This window comes from Centropristis striata, chromosome 15, assembly GCF_030273125.1.
Source record: "Centropristis striata isolate RG_2023a ecotype Rhode Island chromosome 15, C.striata_1.0, whole genome shotgun sequence".
Taxonomy (NCBI): domain Eukaryota; kingdom Metazoa; phylum Chordata; class Actinopteri; order Perciformes; family Serranidae; genus Centropristis; species Centropristis striata.
In genome coordinates, this window is record NC_081531.1 from 34308670 (window position 1) to 34332914 (window position 24245).

A 24245-nucleotide genomic window follows, 5' to 3' on the forward strand; every position below is an offset into this window, starting at 1 on the left:
ATTTGCCCTTAGTGGGGGTTTTTATATATACTTTTTTGATACATGGGTCATGTTAATGAGATAATTTGTGTTGTAGGATTGAAGTGAAAACATGATATCAACTTTAAATAAAGTTGTTATACAGTGGTTTTAATTTAAGTCTCATTTATCAGATCACATGTGAAGCTTTGTTATACCTTAAAAGCGTTGCATTTACAGGGTATACTTTATGTTATATAAACTCAGACCTGCATTTATTAAAAGTAATTTAGTTTTACATTTACAAAGGGAAAATATGTTCAATGTCCAGAGAGAAAATAAGCACAACATTTTTTTCCCCAGAAATTTGCAGGACATTTCTTGTTTTTTTTCTACATTAAATGCCATTAACAAAAAAGGTGAAGTACTTTTAATTACATATATTAACCATAAAATAAAAAGAAGAAATCTGTCAATTAATATAATGGGACATTTTAGATTAAAATAAAATAAAAATAGCCACTGTATACACTACTGGTCAAAAGTTTTAGAACACCGACTTTTCCAGAATTTAATTGAAAATTATGCAGTTTAATGTCTCAGTGAACTCTGAAATTAATGCACATTTGCAACATTTAAAATTCTTTATTGAGCATGATAGTGTTTTGAAAGTAAAAAAAAGATTCAAAATCACATTTTATGTTGGACTAAAGGACTAAAAAAAGACACAAAATGACAAAAAAAACCACCAAAAGACACAAAATGACTAAAAAAAAAGACAAATGACCAAAAAAAAGACACAAAATGACTTACAAAGACATGAAAAGAATTCAAAAAAGGACAAAATAGCCCAAGACTCCATACAGTTAAGTTGTTAACCCATTTCTTGTTCCCTGAAAAAAGGCCTACTTGTATAATTCTGAAATGTACATTATTTTCCAGTTTTGGTTAAGCTTACCTTTTTTTATTTACCTCTGGCAGTTCACCACTTACCTTTGTCCCCTTTCAAGCTGTTCATTTGACTTGAACTGCTTGAATTTCAATAAAAAACTGGAAGAATTGGGGTGTTCTAAAACTTTTGACCGGTAGTGTATATAATGGGAATGAGAGCAAGGCTCCTCTGTATGAACAGGATGGAGATTATGATTGGATGGTGATATGGCATGCCTCCGCACTTCAGACACAATTTTAATTTCCTGCTCTTGGTCAAATGTTGGAGGTTTTCGTGTCAGATGATGTTTTTTAATCAACTGTGGAGCAGAATTTTATTTGCTTATAATGCTAAAGCCTCCAGGGTTTGTTTGTATTTTAAATCTCACCTCCACAATTAGCGTAATTTCTTTTGTTGTGTTTCTGTTGCTTTGTTTCATTGTGCAAATAATAACTGAAATCAAGTCAAAGCACAGGAAGAACTGCACAGGCTCACAACAGCATAAAGAGTAAAAGCCACAATGGCATCAATCACAAACACTGGCTGCATGCAAAGCTGTTTTTCCATGAGAAGAGTGGCCGGGGCTGTGTCTTGGGACAGGTGATGCTGCAGGTGATGAATTAATGAACCTGCGACCTCATGGGAGCCGTATGTGTGAAGCAAGCTGAGACCTGCACTGTCACACTGTTGCAGGGTGTTGACCTGAAACACTCGCTCATAATGTTCATGTTCATGAAACACAGACACAGTAATAAATCAGATTTCAGATGTTTTAATTGTGTTACAAAGTAACTATTGTGCAAACCTGAAACTGAACACAAGGCTACTTTCTTCTAATATTTGTTAAGAGAAACCCTTTTTAACATGTGATGAGAGATTATATCTGCCTCGGTTAGTTATTATGAGAAACAAGCATTCATTCTAAAAGTGAGACTTTGATGAAACGCCTAAATTGGACGTGTTAACACAATTGGATACAGGAAAAATGCACCAAAAATCCATTTTTGAGTAAATTTTGAACCCTTGTGCCTCACTTTAAAAAAAAGTATATTATTATTATTATTATTATTATTATTAAGTGTTTTAACTGAGTTGTTTTTCAGAAGCTCACCCTTTAAATTCCATTATGTTTACATAATGCCGCTGAAAAGATCAAAAATAAAAAAAGCCAGAAATGTCCATAATTAGGCACAAGGGTTTAAGAACGCTTAAGATATGTTAGAATAACACCATTTCTTTTACTTATTTTACACAGATTGTAAGCAGAATTAACCAGAAAGCTCTTTGCACAATGATTGACTACACCAGTAGTTCTCAACCTTTTTGAGTTGCGACCCCCAATTTAACATGCATGTTGTCCGCGACCCCCGCTCACTGAACAGAATCTCACACACAGTTCAGATCACCCAAAAAAAGAAACAAGATGACCAAAAAAGGACATAAAATGACCAAAAAAGGACACAAAATTACCAAAAAAGGACACAAAATGAACAAAAAAGGAAACAAAATGACCAAAAAAGGACACAAAATGACCAAAAAAGGAAACAAAATGACTTAAAGACACAAAATGACCAAAAAAACACACAAAATGACTTAAAAAAAGACACAAAATGACAAAAAAAGGACACAAAATGACTTAAAGACACAAAATGACCAAAAAAAGACACAAAATGACTTAAAAAAAGACACAAAATGACAAAAAAAACACAAAATCACCAAAAATGTTGTGTTCAAATTGATTTGGTGACCCCCAGAAATCAACTCGCGACCCCAATTGGGGTCCCGACCCCAAGGTTGAGAATAGCTGGACTACACTACATGAAAACTGTTAATGTAAATGTCAGGCATTCTGTTTTTATTTACTTTAACACACTTTTTTGGAATTAGGGTTGTAAATATGAAGCTACAGCTTGAATCCGATTAGCTTAGCTTAGCACAAATGGGGGGCAGCAGTAACAGAATCCACCCATCACCACCTCTAAGGTTAATTAATAAGCACATCTTGTTCAATCAGTACAACAGCCAAAGTATATTATTGATGTTTGTGTTGGACTATTGCTGTATCTCAATTCAGATAATACATTGTGAAGCCTGCACTCTGTACTTCCTTGCGTATATTGTGATTTTCAACCAGAACACAGCTGTTGTGAAATGATGATAAATATAATTTTATAGATTCTTCTTTTAAATGGCAAATTGCTACCAGATGAAGCAAAACCACCAACGATCACGATTGTTGCCTACCAAAATATCTGCCCACTTTTTTGTTCACTCTTTTCTTACTGTGTGTTGCATTGTATTATCATTGACATTTGAACTTTCCAACAGTCCTTGAACTGATTTGTTATGAAAGTTTCCACTGGAAAAAGTAACCAAAAAGAAGCTTAAAAAAGATATTTCTGTCAAAATCACTTTATTCTACATGTGTTATTTAAAACGTAGCCAAAAATAAACCGTTTGTAAAAACTAGATCCTGTTAAAAACATTAAATTTGCTCCTCGGCGACACTGTGAAGCCATGATTGATTCTGCTGAGACAGTCACGTGACAAATATTCACTGAAAATCTGTTTACACAGAGCAGAGAGGAGAGGACAGGAGAGGCTGTCAAAATGCAAAAATAATTCAATATATATAGCATATGGAGACCCTATTTCTTCTCCAATATTCATGACACTTGTGGGCACTTGAATCTACATATTCCATTTAATAAAAATAAAAAAATGTTAATTATCAGAATGGTTCAATTTGCATTTTTTCTTTTCTATGATTTATGTCATTATAACTGTGTTATTCTGCAAGAAAAACTGTTTTATAGCCATGATTGTGCTGATTCCATAGAGGTGCAGGACCTATATAACACAGTTATATAAATTCAATTTAAATCCAATTTTTAAAAATAATTTCCGCTATGGGGGCAAGATGGTGACCACTGATGGTGAGAATGTCCAGCAGTCCACTCAAAACTTTTAGAGCGTTATGAGTACTCACACTGCAAAAAAAGAAAAGTTGGGTGAACTCAAACTTCGATAAAATTTTAAGTTGAATAATTAAACTAAATATTGTAAGTTTTGTTTTTGAGTTTGCTCAACTCTGAATTCAGATTTTTTTCAACTCAACTGTAAGTTGTACTTACTTATAATTTTACATTGTAATAACTTTTAATCCTTACTTCTGCTAACTTCTGCAATGTGCTGAATTGGCACGATTGTAACGCCGCTATGAATGTCAGCTAATGTTGTGACCACAATTTTGAGTTAGCATTGATACGCTAATGGCTACTCTTGTAGCTGTAACAAGCAGCGCGGCTAGCATCAGTTAGCCGCTAGCATCAGTTAGCAGCTAGCTTTCACTAATGACCGAATTTCACCACTTTCCCGCATTTCCCAACAAAAAAATAAGAGTTAACAGAACTATTGTCTCTTGTTTGAACCCCAACTTAAAGATATAAGTAACAAACAACTCAACAACTGGCTTCCTTTGTTGTGTTAACTTACATTATTGCCCTAAATGTCAATCATTTATATTTCCAAGTTTTACCAACTTAAATCACTGTTTTAGGCCGAAAAACACAAGTTGGCTTTTTTTTTTTTGCAGTGCATGGTGTCGTACATGTTGTCAATGTAAACTCACTTTTGCACTCAAAATAGCAAGTGTAAGTAGAGAACAATGTGAATTGAGACACAGCATATATTCCCAAAGATGTGAAACTCCCCCCCTGCTTTTTAGATGTCAAATAAAGTTATAAAAGAGCCGAACCCTGTGACAGCTCAGTGCACCTAAGGTGAAGGTCTCACTAGTATCTAGGGTTGCCAACTCCCCGAAAAATAAATAAGGGACACCTCATTGGCAGGGTCGGCCGATCCATCCTGGCGTGGTGAAATTTTTTAGCCCCTTTTTTGTGAGTGAAATGATTTTTTAACTATTTAACCTGAATCGAATTAGATGCATATTTTTGTGTGACATGAATACATGGAAAACAAACTATTATCCAGCAATTCACTTTAATACAAAATAACAATTAGACCCTGTTCTTCAAATATGTAGTGGAGTTTGCTGACAATAATTGAATTTACTTCTTTTGTTGGCTTTTAAAATACAGCATGTATGCAATTGAATTGCCATTTTGGAAGATTATGGCATTCCATAATTCCAGATTGGTTCAGTAAAAAGGGGCAGGACAGGGCCTGGGAACAAGTTTACCGTAAGTTTTCATATAAAGCGCCCGGTTGTTCATTTGTCATTGGCGTTTATTTTTTGACTGTCTCAATAATTTTCACCTCAATACGGGACGGGTGCTTTGTTTCTAAATACGGGACGATTCTGTTTTTCAAGGGACGGTTGGCAACCTTACTAGTATCCCATCAATGGACCCTTCCCCTTCTTGGGAACCAAAGCCCGTGTCCTGAGAGCTGCTGCTGCCTGTCGGAGAGGGAATCGTTTTCTTTGCTGCAGGTTTTACATTACTCTCTCTGACAGCTGGCTTCTCAGCCACATTATACTCAAACTTTCTACCCTTGTTCCATTTTGCGTCCACTTTTTTTTCTTGCAGCTCTATGTCTTTGAACATTTTTGCCACCGACTTTGTGTCCGTCTTGTCGCCGTTGATGCTCTCAGCTTGTTCGGGGGTCTTCTCTGTCTGTTTTTCACCCACCTTCGTCTCTGTGAGCATCTCTCCTTCCCTTCTTTTTTCAGCCTCGTCCTTTGTCGCCTCTGCTTTTAGCATTCCTTCTGCACGATTAACACTTGTCCCTGCCACCACCTCGTCTCTCACTTCATTATCATTATTTTCATTTTTATCTGCTTCCAGCTTCTCTTCTTTCTCCGTTTCCTCTGTTTGAGCTCTTCCTTCCTCCATTTTCACCACATCACAGTCTGTTACCTGCTTTGATCCCTCTGCTCCACATTCTCCCGCCTGACTTTGTTGTGCGTCTGACTCTTGCTTTTTCTCTGATTCAACCTTTTCTTTCTCTACCCCTTCCTCTCCATGGTGCACTGTCACTTTAAGTGATGTGTTTTTCTCATCTTGTCTGGTGGTAAAACCTCTGAAATTGTTCTTGGCACCAATGATGTATTTCCCCAGGAAGGAGGAGCCATCCTTGTTCAATGCTTCACTTGCGACGTGTCCGTCGTCCACCATTAGCTGCTGGAACACTTTCATATCAGTGTGCATCCTTTCCACCGTTTTGGTCAGCTCGGTGATCCGATTACCAATATCTGAGGGAAGAGAATACCCCAGTCACAACACAGCATGGAGGCAAAAGAAAACAAACTTTCGGACAGTTACAGTGAGAAAAAGTAGCCAAAATGAAGCTTAAAACTGTAACATTTCAGTCAAAAATCACTTTATTCTACATGTCTCGTTTAAAACGTTGCCAAAAATAAACTGATTTGAATAACTAGATCCTGCTAAAAGCATTACATTCTCTGTGAAGACATATTTGATTCTGCTGAGACGAACGGTCACGTGACAAATATTCACTGAAAATGTGTTTACACAGAGCAGAGAGGAGAGGACAGGACAGGAGAGGTTGCAAGTAGAGGTTGTAAAAATGTAAATAGTTTTGGTACTTGGAAAAGGTTTTTTTTTCAATCAAAAAAAAATTATCAGAGAAATTCAACTTGTGTTTTTTTTCCTTTTTTTATGATTTATGTCATTATAATTGTGTTATTTTGCACAAAAGACATTTTTGAGTTGTTCACAGGACTGAGCTGCAGGACTTACAGTTTTTCAGTGAAATACAAGGCTACAGTGAGTAAAATATAAAAAGAGCAAAAAATGCCCTGAATTACAGGAATCACTTTTAAGTTTTGTTTTATTCTTCAGATCATTATTATCATGTCTACTGTATTATTAAATCTCAAACAAATGGAAATCAAAATTGTTTTCTGTATATATTTTACACAGTTATTAATGTTTATTTCTTTATTACTGTGTTTTTTCAGTATTGTGCAGACTCTGGCTCCAAATGACATCACCAGCGAGATATTTTGGCTTCACTTTTGGACAGTGGGAGGAAGTGAAGACCAAGGTTATTAAAGTTAACGAAAACTAACAAAATAATGAAAACTAAAATTGAAAAAACATTTTCGTTAACTGAAATAAAAATAAAAACAAGGGTTTTTTAAAAAAAACGATAACTAACTGAAACTGTATTGTGTGGTTACAAAACTAACTAAAACTAACTAAAATTACAGTGAAAATGTCCTTAGTTTTCGTCTTTGTCAACTTTTTTTCATACATAATTCAGTGTTTCTATTTCAACATGCAGGAACACATGGTGAATATGTTTACTGAGACTGGGATGTCTACACTCCAACCAAAATACAAAACACCCCAAACTGTTAGAGTTAATAATCCAATCCAATCCCCTTTATTTGTATAGCACATTTAAACAACACAAACGTCTCCAAAGTGCTGTACATAAAATCAACAATAAAACAAACAATTCCATATACCAATCAGCAATAAATAATAAGTGTATAAATCTAAAATGATGCCATAAATAAAACAATACAATCAAACAGATAAACATAGTAAAATAAAATAAAAGATGCAGTTAAAAGTAGTAAAATAAATAAAATAAAAGACACAGAGGACCACAAAACTCACGCAGTGTTAAAAAGCCAAGGAATAAAAATGGGTCTTGAGACGAGAAAGTCATAAATTAATAACCTTATTGGGGCTGAGATGGATAAAACAAAGGAAATGAAGGCACATACCCATTACACAAAACTAAAACTAACACTAAAACTAATAAAAACTGAACTAAAACTAAGCATTTTCAAAAAATAAAAACTAAACTAAAACTAGCAAACTCACTCTAAAAACTAATTAAAACTAACTGAATTTGAAAACAAAAATTCACAACAAAATTAAAACTAAAACTAATGAAAAATCCAAAACTATTATAACCTTGGTGAAGACGTGTTGTGGTCCATGGTCAGACCATTCATCCCTGACAAATTAATATCAAAGTCATGGTTACCTTTCCTCTTGGTCTCCTCGAACTCCCTGCGAGCGGACTCAATGTAGCGCTGCACCAGAGCTCCGATCACCTGCTGCCGGTAAGGCACCTGGCTGCCTTCAGATCCCTTACCATTGGTCTGAAAACACATATTCAACATATCACAGCTCAATGCACAGTTTAGCAGAAAATATATCTGTATGAAAGCATCAAATGCACACTTACCATAGATGTTATAGGGGGGTATCTGTCCTCAGCATTACGAGAGCAGCAGCAGCAGATTCTTCTGAAGATTCCACTGGAGAAGAATTAAAATTAATAGAATATAGAATAAAGATAGCTACATAGAGATGTCTTTGCATATTTTCTTTAAGTTATTACCAAAAACACACTGTTTATCGTGGAAAGAAACTGTAAAACTGGTATTACCGTTGAAATTTAAACTTTCTGACAGTCCTTGAGCGGATCATTTGTTATGAAAGTTTTGGTTGGAAAAAGTAACCAAAACAAAGCTTAAAATTTTATTTTCTTTCAAAATCACTTTATTCTACATGTTTCATTTAAAACATCAGCAAAAATAAACGGTTTAGAACAACTAGATCCTGTTAAAAACATCAAGTTCTGCTCCTCAGTGACACTGTGAAGCCATGATTGATTCTGCTGAGACGAACGGTCACATGACAAATATTAACTGAAAATCTGTTTACACAGAGCTGAGAGGAGAGGACAGGAGAGGCTGTGAGTAGAGGTTGTAAAATGTAAAAAGTTCAATATACATGTGAAGAACCTAAATTTCAAGTTATTCCAATCAGAGAAATTAAACTTTTTTATGATTGATGTCATAACTGTGTTTTTCTGCACGTAAGACATTTTTGAGCTGGTCCCACTTCTAGCCATGATTGTGCTGATTCCATAAAGCTGCAGGACCTATATATTTCAGTAAAATACAAAGCCAAAGTGAGAAAAAAGAGGAGGGTTAAAGGTGCTGTACAGCTCACCGTATGATGTAAAAGAAAGCTTTGGGTGAGGGGATGATGTTGAAGGGGACAGGCATGGTGAGACCCTCTCTGAAATAACTCAGGTACAGCTTCGACCTGGCAAACTTCCACTCAACATCTGCATCATCCTGAAATAAAATTGACATATCAGTGCCAGTCTCTTTATTGCAGTTGTGCCAAAAATAAGTATCTCTTTACCTCAATTTTCTGAAAGGAATTGGTGATCATAGCAATGAGCATGTTGAGCAGCACGATGACGATGACGAGCGTGAAGATGCCGTACAGAATCCTTCCTACAAACTCCGCCAGCACATACTGAGGCATGTCCACGTAGTCCTGGTTGGCCACGCCAAACATGGTCCAGAATAAGAAGTGGAACGTCTCATTAAACCTGCAGTGGTGCACAATAAGACTGTTTTCATATCTTTTTTTTTTACAATTTAACTAAAAATGATCATGTATATCAGCGGTGGGCAACCTTTACTAACTAAAGAGCCACTGTTGGCCAAAAAAAAGAGAAAATCGCGTAGGAGCCGCAAACCTTATATTGAGCCTAAAATGAAAATTAAACAGCCTAATAAGTCTAAATTAGCCTACCAACATTATTAATAGTCATATTGAGCATTTATTAATATGATTTTGAAAACTTCTATCTCAGGGAATTCAAAACTAAACTCAAAATTGGCAAAACTTAAAAGTTAAGGCGCGGGCGGGAGACTTTCGTAAGCTATGAAGCACATTTTAGTTGACTTAAATGTCTTTTTTAATATGCTGTAAAAAGGCTATACAATTTTACAATTGAGGAATACAAATAGCTTTTGGTCTACACCATTGATAAATGAACATTTTAATGTAAAAATATGTATACAATTTTTTTGTCTCAGCCACGGGGAGCCCCTGCAGGTGGCCTAAAGAGCCACATGAGGCTCTGGAGCCACAGGTTGGCCACCCCTGGTGTATATACTCCTGCCTGATAGAATTGTGGCCAAGATATGTACCGAGCAGGACATTGTAGAGTTGTAAAATAAATTTGTTGGTGCTCTCTGGATGTCAAACTGTGGCACAATGGATAAGCTTAAATCTTTGAGCTGAAACAACAGTATCTATACATTCTCACCTGCCAAGATGTGGAGAGATGACATAAGGAACATAGACGTTGTTGATGCCACAGAGGAAGGCTGTTCCAATGATCATCAATATGAACATAAATCTAAGAAACAAAACAAAAAAGACCCCGTCATGTGCACTGAGTTCCCTCACAGGCAGCGTCGGGAAAAGTATTGAGATTCCTTATTAAAGTAAAAGTACTAATATCACACTGTGAAATAACTCCATTACAAGCAAAAGTCCTGCTTTCAAAACTTACTCAAGTAAAAGTACAAAAGTATCAAAATGTACGTGAAGTATCAAAAGTAAAAGTACAGATTATGCAGAATGGAGCCACTCAGATTGTTTTATATATTCTAAATATATTGTTAGATTATTTGAATTGATGCATTTATGTTAGCAGCAATAATTTTGTAAAGAAAGGGCTCATTTTAACTACTGAAACTGATCATGCACTATGTAGTATACACACACACTGTGTGTGTGTATATATATATATATATATATATATATATATATACAGTCATGCTTATTATTAGACCACCATTGTTTTCTTCAATTTCTTGTTCATTTTAATGAACATAAATAGCTCATAAGAGTTTAATTTAAGAGCTGATATTGAGCCAGTTTCCATGGTTTTCTTGATAATGATTTTGGCTCCTAACCTGTAAGTAACGGAAGAACTGGTTCTTAGGTCGGTCGTAAGTTGGGATAATTGAGAGAAAGACATAAATATGTCTTCTATATATACACTACCGGTCAAAAGTTTTAGAACACCCCAATTTTTCCAGTTTTTTATTGAAATTCAAGCAGTTCAAGTCAAATGAACAGCTTGATACATTTTGGTGTCTTTTTTTAGTCATTTTATGTCTTTTGGTGTCTTTTTTTTGTCATTGTGTGTCTTTTTTTAGTCATTTAGTCCAACATAAAATGTGATTTTGAATCTTTTTTTTTACTTTCAAAACACTATCATGCTCAATGAAGAATTTTAAATGTTGCAAATGTGCATTAATTTCAGAGTACACTGAGACATTAAACTGCATCATTTTCAATTAAATTCTGCAGCAGTTGGTGTGTTCTAAAACTTTTGACCAGTGGTGTAAGTCACACATTGATTTGATCCCCTTGTTAAACCACAGACTGAGTGCAGGATCAGTACAAGAGGGAATGAACATGTGATTTGACTAGTAGAGCGCTCTGACCTCATCATATCATCAATCATCTTCCCGATAGAGATCTGCAGCGTCCCCAGAGACTCGTGTGCTGGCAGGATGTACGCCAGCCGTGTGAAGCTCAACATGCTGGTCACTGCAAACAGCACCTCCGCAATCAGCTGAGGGTCCTCCTGATGCCACTCCTCACGCACTGCAGGACAGTTTCACACAACCAAACTCTCAGAAATGTTGCAAAATCTCCACTTATAGGCCCTGTTCACACGAGGACGCTCGCGGGTGAAAACGACAAAATATTTTATGGGAAGTGCCTTTCGTTTAGACGGTGACGGCGTTTTTGGGGCTTAAAGACGCAAAAATTTGAAACCAACCTCCAAAGTGGAAAAATTAAATCCGCTCCTCCGTAGCGTGACGTCTACACTGACAAGACACAAAACTCTGATCTGATCTGCTCACGTCACGTATGTGTTTACGTCACATACATGCTCCAGTACAGGAAAATAAAGAAACGTGGGATTATTTCCATGCGTCGGACCTTCAAGCTGCTCTGGCAGCTCTAATAAACTTACAGGAGTCTTTCCACCAAATGTCCAGGATATGTACAGATAGTATTAGTGAACAGAGAAGGATCTGGAATTACCTCCATCACATTCTGGATGCAGCAATTGGTCGGAGGCGAGCCAGACGGCTGTGAACGAGACCTGGGAGATCTAGTGATGGTGGAGAACTTTGTGGAAGGAGTAGCTGATGAAAATACGTGGTGTGAAAACTTCTGCATGCCCAAAGATGCTCTTATCGCATTAAGTGATGCCGCCTGGCTGCATACAATCGAATTTCACACACTTTTGCGTCACCGTATGCAGCTGATTTCCTCCTGAAAACGCTCGTCTAAACGAGGAATAAAAAGTGAAGACGCGACGCCACTTTTGCGTCTTCTGTTCAGACCGTCCTCGTGTGAACGGGGCCACAGTGAAGCAGTTTTGGCTCAGATTTAACTGATTTTTTTCCCCCAGATCCTTCAGTATGATATGTGGGATAAAACCCCGACAGATTTCCACGACTGGAAAGCACTGAAGGCGAAAATTGCCAAGTAAGTCTTCCTGAATGTCTACAGTAATAATACCTCCTGAAAACGCTCGTCTAAACGCGGAATAAAAAGTGAAGACGCGATGCCACTTTTGCGTCTTCTGTTCAGACCGTCCTCGTGTGAACGGGGCCTTAGATGGCTGACATTATCTCATTCCCTCACCAGTCTGGGTGAAGTAGACACACTCCTCTGCGCCGCTGTGGTCGTGGCAGAGGAAGTAACCTTTGAGCATGATGAGAACACGCAACGCAAAGGATGCCAGGTACATGCTGAGCACCATCACGTCCAGACAGTTCCACCAGTCCAGGAAGTAACTCCGCAGCCCCTCGATCCACACTTCCTTACACTCGTACCAGAAGAATCCTGCATGAGACAGCATAGAAATATAAACCAGGCAACATGGTCTCACAGGAATCTGTGAAATAGCCACAGATTTGCTTAACTCAAAATCCGTGGAATAGTCACGGAATCACTCAAATTTCCGTGAAACTGACACGGATTTCGCTACAATGCAAGTTAATGCCAGTCATATCCCGTGGCTATTCAAACATACAAAGTGATTATGTACATTCACTGAGTGAATATTTAGAAAATAAAACATATATTTCTTGCTAGAAATGTGATCAAAATCCATTTTTATGCAGAAACTAAGTCAAAATATTGATTTTTTTCACTAAAAATGAGAGAACTGTCCACCATGTTTTTTGTTCTGACCGCTGGGACCTTGAAAGTCACGTGACTTGGAACAAACCAATAGCCACGGGATATGACTGTCATTAACTTGCTTTGTAGAGAAATCCGTGTCAGTTTCACGGAAATTTGAGTGATTCCGTGGCTATTCCACGGATTTTGAGTTAAGCAAATCCGTGGCTATTTCACAGATTCCTGTGAGACCAGGTTCAAACCAGGAGGTATGCATTTATACATATACCTCTTTTACCCTCTGAACCCAAACAAGCTGTTTCAAGGCGTTTTATATTTCACTCTAATCCTACAACTCTATGGAAGTGTCATAAATAGTGGAAAAAATAATTTTTGTCTCCACATGCTCTGTGTAAACACCCTGCAGTTCTATCTGATTTTTATTGAATATTTGTCAGTGTCGCAAAGGAGTGCAGAATTTAATGTTTTTAACAGGATCTAGTTATTCCAAACTGTTTATTTTAGGTAACATTTTAAATGAGACATGTAGAATAAAGTGATTTTGACAGAAATATCACAATTTTAAGCTTTGTTTTGGTTACTTTTTCTAATGGAAACTTTCATAACCTATGATCCATTCAAGGACTATCGGAAAATTCAAATTTTGACAAATATCGGCAATGCCTGTTATTACAGTTTCTTTCTACGATAAACGATGAATGCAACTACAATGAACATACATTTCTTTATCCACAAGCTGGCAACAACCTTTAATTACCACCTCATTGTTGTCACAATGAGGTGGTAAAGAGACACCATAAACTAAAATATCAGTAAAATTAGGCCGAGAGATCTGAAAGTTTATGCAGGTATGGTTGACAAGCTGTAAAAGATATGTGGTGATTTGCATAAATCTGGCATGAAACATTTACTAGTTATTGTTATTCAAATATGAGTTATTATAGACGAGGACAAAAAAAGCCATTTTGAACTTTAGTAGTTCCGGTTGTCTTAGCTGCATGCTAAACATTTTTAGAAAGTAGAAGGTTAAGCTTCATACATGCACTTTGGCCTTAAGGTTATTCTTCAAAAGGGAGTATATTCCTAACCAGTGGTGGAAAGTAACTAAGTACTTTTACTCAAGTACTGTACTTAAGTACAATTTTGAGGTACTTGTACTTTACTTGAGTATTTCCATTTTATGTCACTTTATACTTCTACTTCACTACATTTTGAGGCAAATATTGTACTTTTTACTCCACTACATTTAGCCGACAGCTTTAGTTACTTTACAGGTTGAGGTTTAACATAAAAAAACACTAAATTTAGGTGATTAGACAATTTTTAAAATAAACCTCATAACAGAATATTAAGTAGTCAATATGAGCCCTATCTTGAGAAATGCATCATTAATAATAATCTAATATAATATTTGGAATATATAAAATAATCTGAGCGGCTCCATTCTGCATAACGAGTACTTTTACTTTGATACTTTAAGTACATTTTGATGCTGATACTTTTGTACTTTCACTTCAGTACATTTTGAATGCAGGACTTTTACTTGTAGTGGAGTAATTTCACAGTGTGGTATTAGTACTTTTACTTAAGTAAGAGAACTGAATACTTTTTCCACCTCTGTTCCTAACAAAGATAGGTGTAAAAAAGGTTATAGAAGGGAGGGAGTTAGAAAAGAGAGGGAACCTACCAACCACCCACACCATGTGGAAGGAGCTGTGCAGGATGTTCTGCTGCCGGGAAGCAAATTTATCTCGGTACAGCTCCATTGTTATCGATTCTCCAAGCAACGTGATGAGGAACCACAGATAGGAGGCCGAATGGAGGAGAAACTTGATTACAGGTATCTTTAGTAGCTTCCCTACCTGGTGAAAACACAAAAGACGGAGACCTGTCAGGACCATGCTCTTCTTTTAATGGGATTTCTTTCATGACAGGCGACAGGTGACATTTTCCCGTGATGTGACCTTTGACTTTGGAGCGATCCAGTAGACGAGGCAGAGGAGTGGCATGGTGAGGAAGATCCCCACAGAGACAAACAGCTTCCAGGCCGTCCTGCTGCCTCTCCAGCCTGACAGGTTCCCACACCAGATGGAGGACAGCACCTGCTGGCAGATTGGGTGAGCCACAAACTGCACAAACAAACAGAGAGGGAGAGAAAATGAAGGATGGGGCTGAGTAAACATTAAGTTACCAGTTCCCTTTCATTTGATAGCCAACATGCAGTAAGTATGACCACTAATAACTAATAGAAAGTAGCCCTCTAATTGCTCATCTTCACAAGTCTGTTTCTTGAACATCTGCACATTGCACTTTTTACCTATACTAGGTAGTAACTCTCCATTTAGGGGTATCAGCTCTGCAACGAACACGTGTCAGTGATCTTATATATGCGTATGGCGTTTCTTTGAACTGTGTTTTTATTAGATATTTAATTGGGTCTTATTATGTTATCGTTGTGTACCTTGTCTTGTATCGTTGTGTACCTTGTCTTGTATCGTTGTGTACCTTGTCTTGTATCGTTGTGTACCTTGTCTTGTATCGTTGTGTACCTTGTCTTGTATCGTTGTGTACCTTGTCTTGTATCGTTGTGTACCTTGTCTTGTATCGTTGTGTACCTTGTCTTGTGTGTCCTGCTGCAAAACAAATCTCCCTTCAAGGGACTAATAAAGTGATTCCGATTCTGATTCTGATTCACACTGATTTGGTGTCATCTCTGCACACATCTCTGGTTTTGTATCTGTAGCTGCTGCGGTAGTGGGCCAACGCTTGCAATGATTGTCTTAAAACAAAACCATACAATACTATTTTTTTGTAGATCTGAGTACAAAAAGGATTAGGTTTCGTTAATCCTTGGGACTGAGAGTTGATACTTTATTTAGAACCAATTGCAACCCCAAATCCCAAAACCTGCTTTAAACCTCTGATATTTTTTTTCGTTAAATGATCACCAGAAATACACTGTTTATTGTAGACAGAAAATGTAAAAACACTCATTATTCATGGAATTTGAACTTTCTGACAGTCTTTGAATGGATCATAGGTTATGAAAGTTTCCATTAGAAAACGTAATCAAAACAAAGCTTAAAAATAAAATATTTCTGTCAAAATCACTTTATTCTCTTCCCTCTCAGAACGGGGACAAGACAGGGGTGTCCTCTGTCCCCTCTCTTGTTTGCATTGGCCATTGAACCCTTAGCGATTGCACTGCGACTCTGTAAGGACTTTAAAGGTATACAGCGGGAAGGCTTAGAGTTCAAAACATCTCTTTTATGCAGACGATCTGCTTTTATATGTTTCCGATATTCTGAATCAGTTTGGAAAGATCTCCGGATATAAGTTGAATTTGCAACTTAAACTCGAAGGGAGATGACATTCCCTCTAATCTTTTCCCCTTTAAAAGGGTCCAAAATGGCCTTAAATATCTGGGAATTGAGGTCACTCGCTCTTTCTCTGTCACCTTTAAGAAAAATTTCATGGCTGTCCTTAATGTAAATAAATATATAATATAATATAAATATATAAATGTAAGCAGGATATGAACCGATGGGCCTCTCCACCATTGTCAGTAGTAGGACGTGTTAACCTTGTTAAAATGATAGTATTGCCAAAATAGAGGTTGTAAAATTGTAAATAGTTCAATATGTATATATATATATAGCATGTGGAGACCCAGGTTTTTTCCCCAATATTCATGACACTTGTGGGCTCTTGGAAAAGGGTTGTATATATAAATTCCATTTTATACCAATTTTTTAAAAAATCCATCAGAGAAATTCAACTTGTCATCATAAACGTGTCATACTGCCTAAACATTTTTGTTTGGTTTTTCCACACTTAGTTTCAGCCATGATTGTGCTGATTCCACAGAGCTGCAGGACTTATATATTATATGTATTGCAGTTAAATACAAGGCCACGGTGAGTAAACTGTAGGGCAGAGGGTTAACCTAGCTACCTGCTTCTGGTTGTAGTTGACAGCGAGCCGTAGACGTGACAGGTTGGGGATTCCCTTTTCGAAGGCCTGCTCCTCTAAACACTCCTGGCTCTCGTCTCCGCAGCTGTTCAGGATGGTGGTCACCTCGCTCTGGTTGCGACACATGCCCAGCAGCTCCACAGCAAACTCCTGACAAAGCTCCTCCAGGGCGATGTACTGAGGCTGCACAAGGCAGGTCACAACACAGACAGTCAGCAGGAACCAGTGGCGAAAAAATAAAAAGGGCACATTCTGCACAACATATAGGGCCCACCAGCACGCAAAAAGCTCTGATGCATGATGTATGATGAAATAGTCCTCATCCTTGATTACGATTAGCATTAAGGTAAAGGAGATCCAGATCAAAATAAGTAATTAATGATATGGTACTGACAATTAAAACCATAGAACCAAACCCCCCCCGCTGAAGAAAAAAACGCCTCTTTTGCATTCCCATGGCACCAGAAGGGCACTAAAATGGCACTTATTAAGGCACATTATCAAGTTTTTTTGCTCTAGAGGGCACACGATCATAATTTATTGTATAAAGGGGCATCCTAGAGGGCGGCCAATCATTTTTTCTGCATGTGTAAAGAGCAGCCAATAAAGTACTTCCTCTTGTTTTCACCACTCCAGAGGCACTTTAGCACGCTTTTTCAACCATGGAGGCATGAGGCTCTGAGTCCGCCGCTGGCATGAACGGTAAGTGGTAAATGCAGAACTAGCAGGATGAAAAACAGCTTCTTTCCCCGGGCTGTCAGAACTCTTAACACCCACACAGGATAAATTAATTAAAAGGTGCAATAAAACGGACATGTGCAATATAATTGATATGTGCAAAACACTCAATTTACCTCATGTATAAATTATAGCATTTTAAAGTAGCCATTTATTTATTTTTATACTTATTTATTACATCACATGTCCTTGTTCTTGTTTTTGTCATTGTTTAGCTCTGTATTTTTTAAAATGTTTTTACTCATGTTGTTTTGTGTTATGATTGTCATAACTATGCACCTTATGCAGTGGCACTTTCAATTTCGTTGTATAGTGAACTATATAATGACAATAAAGACTATTTGATTTGATTTGATTTGAAGTGTGCATGTGTATGAATCTCACCTTGAACTCTGGCTCTTTCTGCGAGAGCTTCCGGAGCTCTCTGCTGAGGCTGAACGCTCTGAGCATGGCGTCCTCTGAGGTGATGGACAGGTAGGCCCGGCTGGCGATGCCGCGGTAGGTGTTGATACGAGACAGCGAGAACTTCAGCAGGTCGTACTGCCGGCCGTTACGACACTCCAGACAGGTGCAGGAGATCTTATGTGGCCACGGGATGATGTGGCCTTTCTGGGTGAGCATGGTGACGATGTCATACAGGTCCTTCTGGCAGGCTAAGGTCAGAGGAGTCACCCCGGGGGCAAACTGCGAGTTGTCAATGGAGTGATCAAAGATGGCCTGAGAGAAGGAGCGCACGTCCATCTTGTTGCCCTTCTCCTGGTCCAGGCGGTCCAGCAGGCGCTTCACCACTCTGGGCTGGTTGGTGTCCACGGCCACCAGCAGGGCCTCGTGGATCTGCCGGAAGTCAAACTTCACCCCGTGCAGGAGGGCGTCCATGGACATCTCGTTGCCCAGACGGATGGACAAGTTGAGGGCCTCCCTCCACTGGCGGTCCTCTGACTCGTCCAGCTGGCGGATGATGCCGTCGCCGGTCTTCAGCAGGCCGCACAGCAGCTCGATCTTCCCCTCCTGGATGGCGCTGATGAGCTCCGGAGGGAAACGCATCTTCTTGTTCATAATCTCGCGCCATTGTTCTGGCTGAGGGACGGGACGGGACAGCAGTATAAGATGTGCATTTTTTTTCTCACTACAGCACAATTACTTCACAGCTTTTGTTCCTGGTTACGTCACAATATATAGTCAGGCAGCTTAGCCAAATAAAGGGCATACGTCGGACAAAAGCACCAATTTTTTTCCACGTACTCTCTATCACCATAGGTTTCAATTTTTGGTAGGAGCCACTTCATCAAGATTGCGGATCAGAGATAGCAGCCATATAAAGTCTATGAGAAATGTTATGTCTTCCAAGCCACTTAGAAGGTCAATCTTGGTGTCAAAATCTACATTTTCTGGGTCAAGGAATCATTTAAAGCTATTGAGAATATCACTAGATGATTTTTTGATCAAATATATATGTTCACTTTCACCCAGACTGGTAGGCAACTCGCTTCAAGTGCTGCAGCAGGAATCCTGAGTTGAAAATGTTCGAAATCTATGTTCACGGCAGAGTGCAGATTAGCTGCCATGTACACTGCAAAATAAAATCAAGGGAACACTTTCATCTCATGTCAGATCTTGATCAACAAATAATTTACAGTGAGTCATCTAGTGATATTCTCAATAGCTTTAATTGATTCCTTGACCCAGAAAATGTATATTTTGACCCCAAGATTGACCTTCTAAGTGGCTTGAAAGATACATTGGTTCTCATAGACTTTATATGGCTGCCATCTCCGATCCACAATCTTGATGAAGTGGCTCCTACCAAAAATTGAAACCTATAGTGATGGAGAGCATGTGGAAAAAATTTGGTGCTTTTGTCCGGCGTGTCCCCTTTCTCCTCAAATCTGGTCCTAAGCCGCCTGACTATATAGGACTGTTACAAGAAAAATATGTGAATGAGTAGTTGATGATCTTTACAAAATTAAAACGCTGCTTACATAAATGCATCAATACAAAGAATCTAATAATATATGTGGAATACAAACAACAATCTGAATGAGGTCATTCTGCATAACAAGTACTTTGTTAAGTTTTTGAATGCAGGACTTTTAAATGTAGTGGTCATTTCAGTGCAGTATTACTGAAGTAAATCATATGAATAACTCTTCCACCACCTGTGAGCCCCATTAAATGTCCATTTACATATTCTAAATGAAATTTATAGCAGATATCAAAGAGGAAAAAGTATTATACAAATACAAATATATACACATTTTTCTATTTGATTTCATGAGAGTAAAATGAAACCTGGAGAAAAAAAAAAAAAAAGATTACATCAAGGAAAACTGCTCATTAATAAAACACAACACTGTGATAAAATAAAGCTTTTTTTAGCTTCAGATTGAGCCTCATCACAACTTCTCACAACTAACTACTGAATGATGATAATTTTACAATGAATAAAACTTACCGTGAGGTTTTCCATTCCTGGTGGAGAAAAAAAAAGCACAATCTTTTTGATCCTAAAGCAAGAGCACAATCACATTCTCGAGAGACATCGATTATGTGTTTTTGCCAGCTATTCTGAGCTTTAGAGATGATATCAGTGGATGGCACAGGCGGCTTCGATAAGAGAAGAACTGAGCACTTTGGTGTCCTGAGATCATGTGCTACCGGCTGACTGCACGGAATCAGCACCCACAAACTCAATAACACACTTCCATCCCCCATGGGGTCGGGCCAATTAAAACATAGCCAGTTAAAAGTGTTTCATGCTTGGCTGGGCCCAAACTAAACTGTTTCTGCGTTCAAACAGGAATTAACTCCGGTCTCCCTATTGGAAACAGTGCCATGGTACAATTAAGGCGGCTGTTACTGAACAGGCAGCAGCTGTCATCGGTCCTCCCAGAGGAGCTGGAGGGAAAAAACAAGGAGCTGCAAGTTAAAAGATATTGCCACTGATTATTTTCACAACACTCTTTTCATGCAGGAAGTCCTTTGCAGCAGTTTCATGATAAAAATAGAAAAGTATAATCTACAGTACAGGCCAAAAGTTTGGACACACCTTCTCATTCAATGCGTTTCCTTTATTTTCACGATTATTGACATTGTAAATTCATCAAAACTATGAATGAACACATGTGGAATTATGTACTTAACAAAAAAGTGTGAAATAACTGAAAACATGTCTTATATTCTAGTAAGCAAAGGGTGGTTACTTTGAGGAATCTAAAATACAAGACATGTTTTCAGTTATTTCACACTTTTTTTGTTAAGTACATAATTCCATATGTGTTCATTCATAGTTTTGATGCCTTCAGTGAGAATCTACAATGTAAATAGTCATGAAAATAAAGAAAAACGCATTGAATGAGAAGGTGTGTGTCCAAACTTTTGGCCTGTACTGTAAGTAAGGGTTTTTTTTTCACCTTGCTTTGAACATTTTACTCTTAGTATTCTCTCGCTTGGATTATTTTTGTTTTTATGTCTCTCTGATAATGTTTAGTGTAGAAACAGTCAAATTAATAATATTGTAAGAAATGGCAGATGGCAACAAATTTGTAATTAATCTACCACAATTCAGAGGAAATGTATTTTTTTTACGACAGCGCAATTACCTACAGCTTTTGTTACTAGTTGTTTTTGCAAGAAAAAAATATGTGAAAATAAACAAGTAGAGGTGAAATTATTAGCTGATTATTCGAGTGACACAAAATGATCTTGATCATTATTTGTCATTTTGCTTTAACATTTATTGGTTTCTTCTTCTTCTTAAATGCCTTTTAATTCTTTGTGCCTATTTATTTGATAAACTTTAAATACTTCTGTTATATTTTTACTTGTAGAGATTGTATGGGGTTCATGGGAATTTGGCCCAAACCAAGTAAGAAGTGTTCAGATCCTTTATTTAAGTAGAAGTACTGATATTATAAATATTGGAAGCGAATGTCAGTCAGATTGTTCATGATTTCATAAACATCTAAAGAAAAATATATTACAATTAAAATATGTTCTCCAAGGAGGAATCTTGGAAAAAAAAATCCCATATTTAGTCACCCACAGCCAAAGATGAAGATGTTACACAAGAGTTGATTCAGTCAGCAGTAAAGCAACATTTGTACTCATCTCTTATATTATATTATATATATATTATAGAGTATAATGTTGCACAGCAGAGGGAGGAAAAGGACAATCATAAAGTTTAAGCTCTTTGCTGAGACTGCAAATATTTAATTTCTTTAATTTTTTTTGTATAAAGATGGTGACAACCTAAACCAGGGGTGTCAAACTCTGGCCCTTGGGCCAAATTTGGCCCGCAGTGTCATTTTATTTGGCCCGCGAGGCAATACCAAATTATTATATTATTATTGTAAATTAATGACATTGATGTGTTTTTTATTTGAAATTTGATTTTGCATGTCTGCACTATTTAGTTATATATTGTATGTTTATAAGCATTGCTGGTTCCATATTTAATGTTAAAGCAAAACATGTTTGGTATATATTAAAAGGTTTATTTGTTCAATGTTTGCCCGCGATTTTATTCAAGTTTTAAATTTTGGCCCATTGTGTATTTGAGTTTGACACCCCTGACCTAAACTGTCATTTTTCTGAATTATTGATGTTGAAGCTAAGAGTATTTAAGAGTTCAAGGAATAGTTATGACCGTGGATAAGCACCCAATACAAATCTGATCTATCCCTCAACGGTTCTTAAGATGGATTTAAAGATCATCTTATCTTTAGGATAGGAAACAGCTGCACCACAGGAAATGACAAACGTGGCATGTGAATCCTGAGTAAGAACAACTCAATTTTGTCATGTTTGTTTTGAAATCCAGAAATCAAATTTCCTCCAGGAGGTCATCATAAAAAACAACTCTACATAAAGTATTTCAAGACCAAAACCTGACAGCATGGGAAAGAATAAAACCAGAACACAACATAACTACCTTCTCTAAAAGCAAAAAAACAAATTTAAAAAAAACCCAGCATAACATCACAATTCTCTTCTGTCAAACAGCTGGTTAACACCAAGCGGTTTTAGTGTGTTTTCTTGTTATTGCCCTTTTTTTTACATTTTACTCACTGTAGTCTTGTATTAAACAGGGGCCTCCAGGGGCCACTGCCCCTGTGAAGAAGCCCTTGGCCCCTGCTGTGGCCCCCGTGTCAAATTAATAATAAAATGATACATTTATAATGACGAACGACTGAACAATTCTTACCTATTATTTGTTCAAACGATATCTCATTGTACACAAAAAGGAACCCAGAATATGTACATTGTACGATAGTCTAATTGTGCAATAAAAGCTTGTGTATACATAAAAAAAACAAAATTCTCACTGTGCTGCACTTTCAAAATAAAAAAAATAATTGTGCACAAAAATGAGAAATGTCATTGTCGTACAAAAATAGTTATTGTTAGTAAGTCTCATTGTTTCAATCAATGCTTTTGTATCTTCCAAATATATTTCAATGAGATTTTTTTTTTAAAAGAAGCTAAAATAAAGGTTTTGAATGCTTAAATATCATCTTTGCCGTTTTTTAATGTGCCCCTCTGATTAAACACTGGCCCCTCCTTGGCCCCCACAGTAAAACTGGTCTAGAACCGCCACTGGCTAGAAGTGTGAACAACACAAAAATATCTTTTGTGCAGAATAACAGTTACACTGACATAAATCATAAAAAGAAATGAAAAAAAAACCCCTCAATTGGAATAAAATGTAAATATATATAAACACTTTTCCAATTGCCCACAAGTGTCATAAAAATCAAAAAATGATTGTCTCCACATGCTATACATATTGAACTTTTTGTATGTTTAGAACATCTACTTGTACCCTCTCCTGTCCTCTCCTCTCTGGTCTGTGTAAACAGATTTTCAGTGAATATTTGTCACGTGACCGTTCGTCTCAGCAGAATCAATAATGGCTTCACAGTGTCTCTGAGGAGCAGAATTTAATGTTTTTAACAGGATCTAGTTATTACTAACGGTTCATTTGTTGCAACGTTTTAAATGAGACATGTAGAATACAGTGATTTGGTAACGCTTTATATTAAGGTCCTTGTAATAACCATTAATTAACAAGTAATAAGGCCCTTGTAAGTCCTTACAAGATGCTTATTAACATTATTGTGTGTTTATAAGCTTATATAAGTGTTAATAATGGCATTACAAACACCCATGACCCACCCATTATGTCTTTGCCATGCCTTTATTAATCTTATTTTGTTTGCTTTTTGATATTAAAATATACTTTATTGCTCATCTATTATAAGTTAACTATAAGTTAACTATGCTTTTTGCAACCACCGGATCTAAAGCGAGAACAATGCCTTATTACTTGTTAATTAATGGTTATTAAGGACCTTATTATAAAGCGTTACCAGTGATTTTGACAGAAATATCAAAAATTTAAGCTTCGTTTTGGTTACCTTTTCTAACAGAAATATACATAACCTATGATCTGTTCAAGGACTGTCGGAAAGTTCCCTGTTTTTACAGTTTCTTTCTATAGTAAAACGGTATAATTTTGGCAAAATGAAAACATAAGTTTCAATCCCAATGCTGGGGTTCAGAAGGTGAAACACATGCTGCCCTAATAAAAATAAAGGTGGGAGAGTTGTGTAAGACCTGCACATGTAGAAATGCAAAACAAAAAGCAAATC

At 37.1% G+C, this 24245-nt stretch overlaps 1 protein-coding gene across 1 annotated transcript; it reads right to left on the reverse strand.

The window, feature by feature from the left end:
- Positions 1–5201: 5201 nt before the first annotated feature.
- Positions 5202–20167, reverse strand: LOC131986199 (short transient receptor potential channel 2-like). The gene is made up of 14 exons (XM_059351049.1): positions 20045–20167; positions 17977–18669; positions 16837–17037; positions 14847–15011; positions 14570–14744; positions 12382–12582; positions 11163–11325; positions 9971–10063; positions 9052–9244; positions 8854–8981; positions 8081–8153; positions 7877–7994; positions 5499–6104; positions 5202–5423 (listed from the first exon to the last, which is right to left on the reverse strand). Exons 1-14 carry the CDS (start codon positions 20057–20059, stop codon positions 5218–5220), a joined length of 3030 nt encoding a protein of 1009 aa, XP_059207032.1. The 5' UTR covers positions 20060–20167; the 3' UTR covers positions 5202–5217.
- Positions 20168–24245: the final 4078 nt, after the last annotated feature.

Bases quoted from the DNA above. Each gene is read 5' to 3' on its own strand.
- LOC131986199 (XM_059351049.1), bottom strand. The intron at 9,245-9,970 runs GTGAGAATGTAT...GCACCACTGCAG, and splicing joins ATCTCTCCACATCTTGGCAG to GTTTAATGAGACGTTCCACT. The intron at 7,995-8,080 runs GTAAGTGTGCAT...ATGTGTTTTCAG, and splicing joins ACCCCCCTATAACATCTATG to ACCAATGGTAAGGGATCTGA.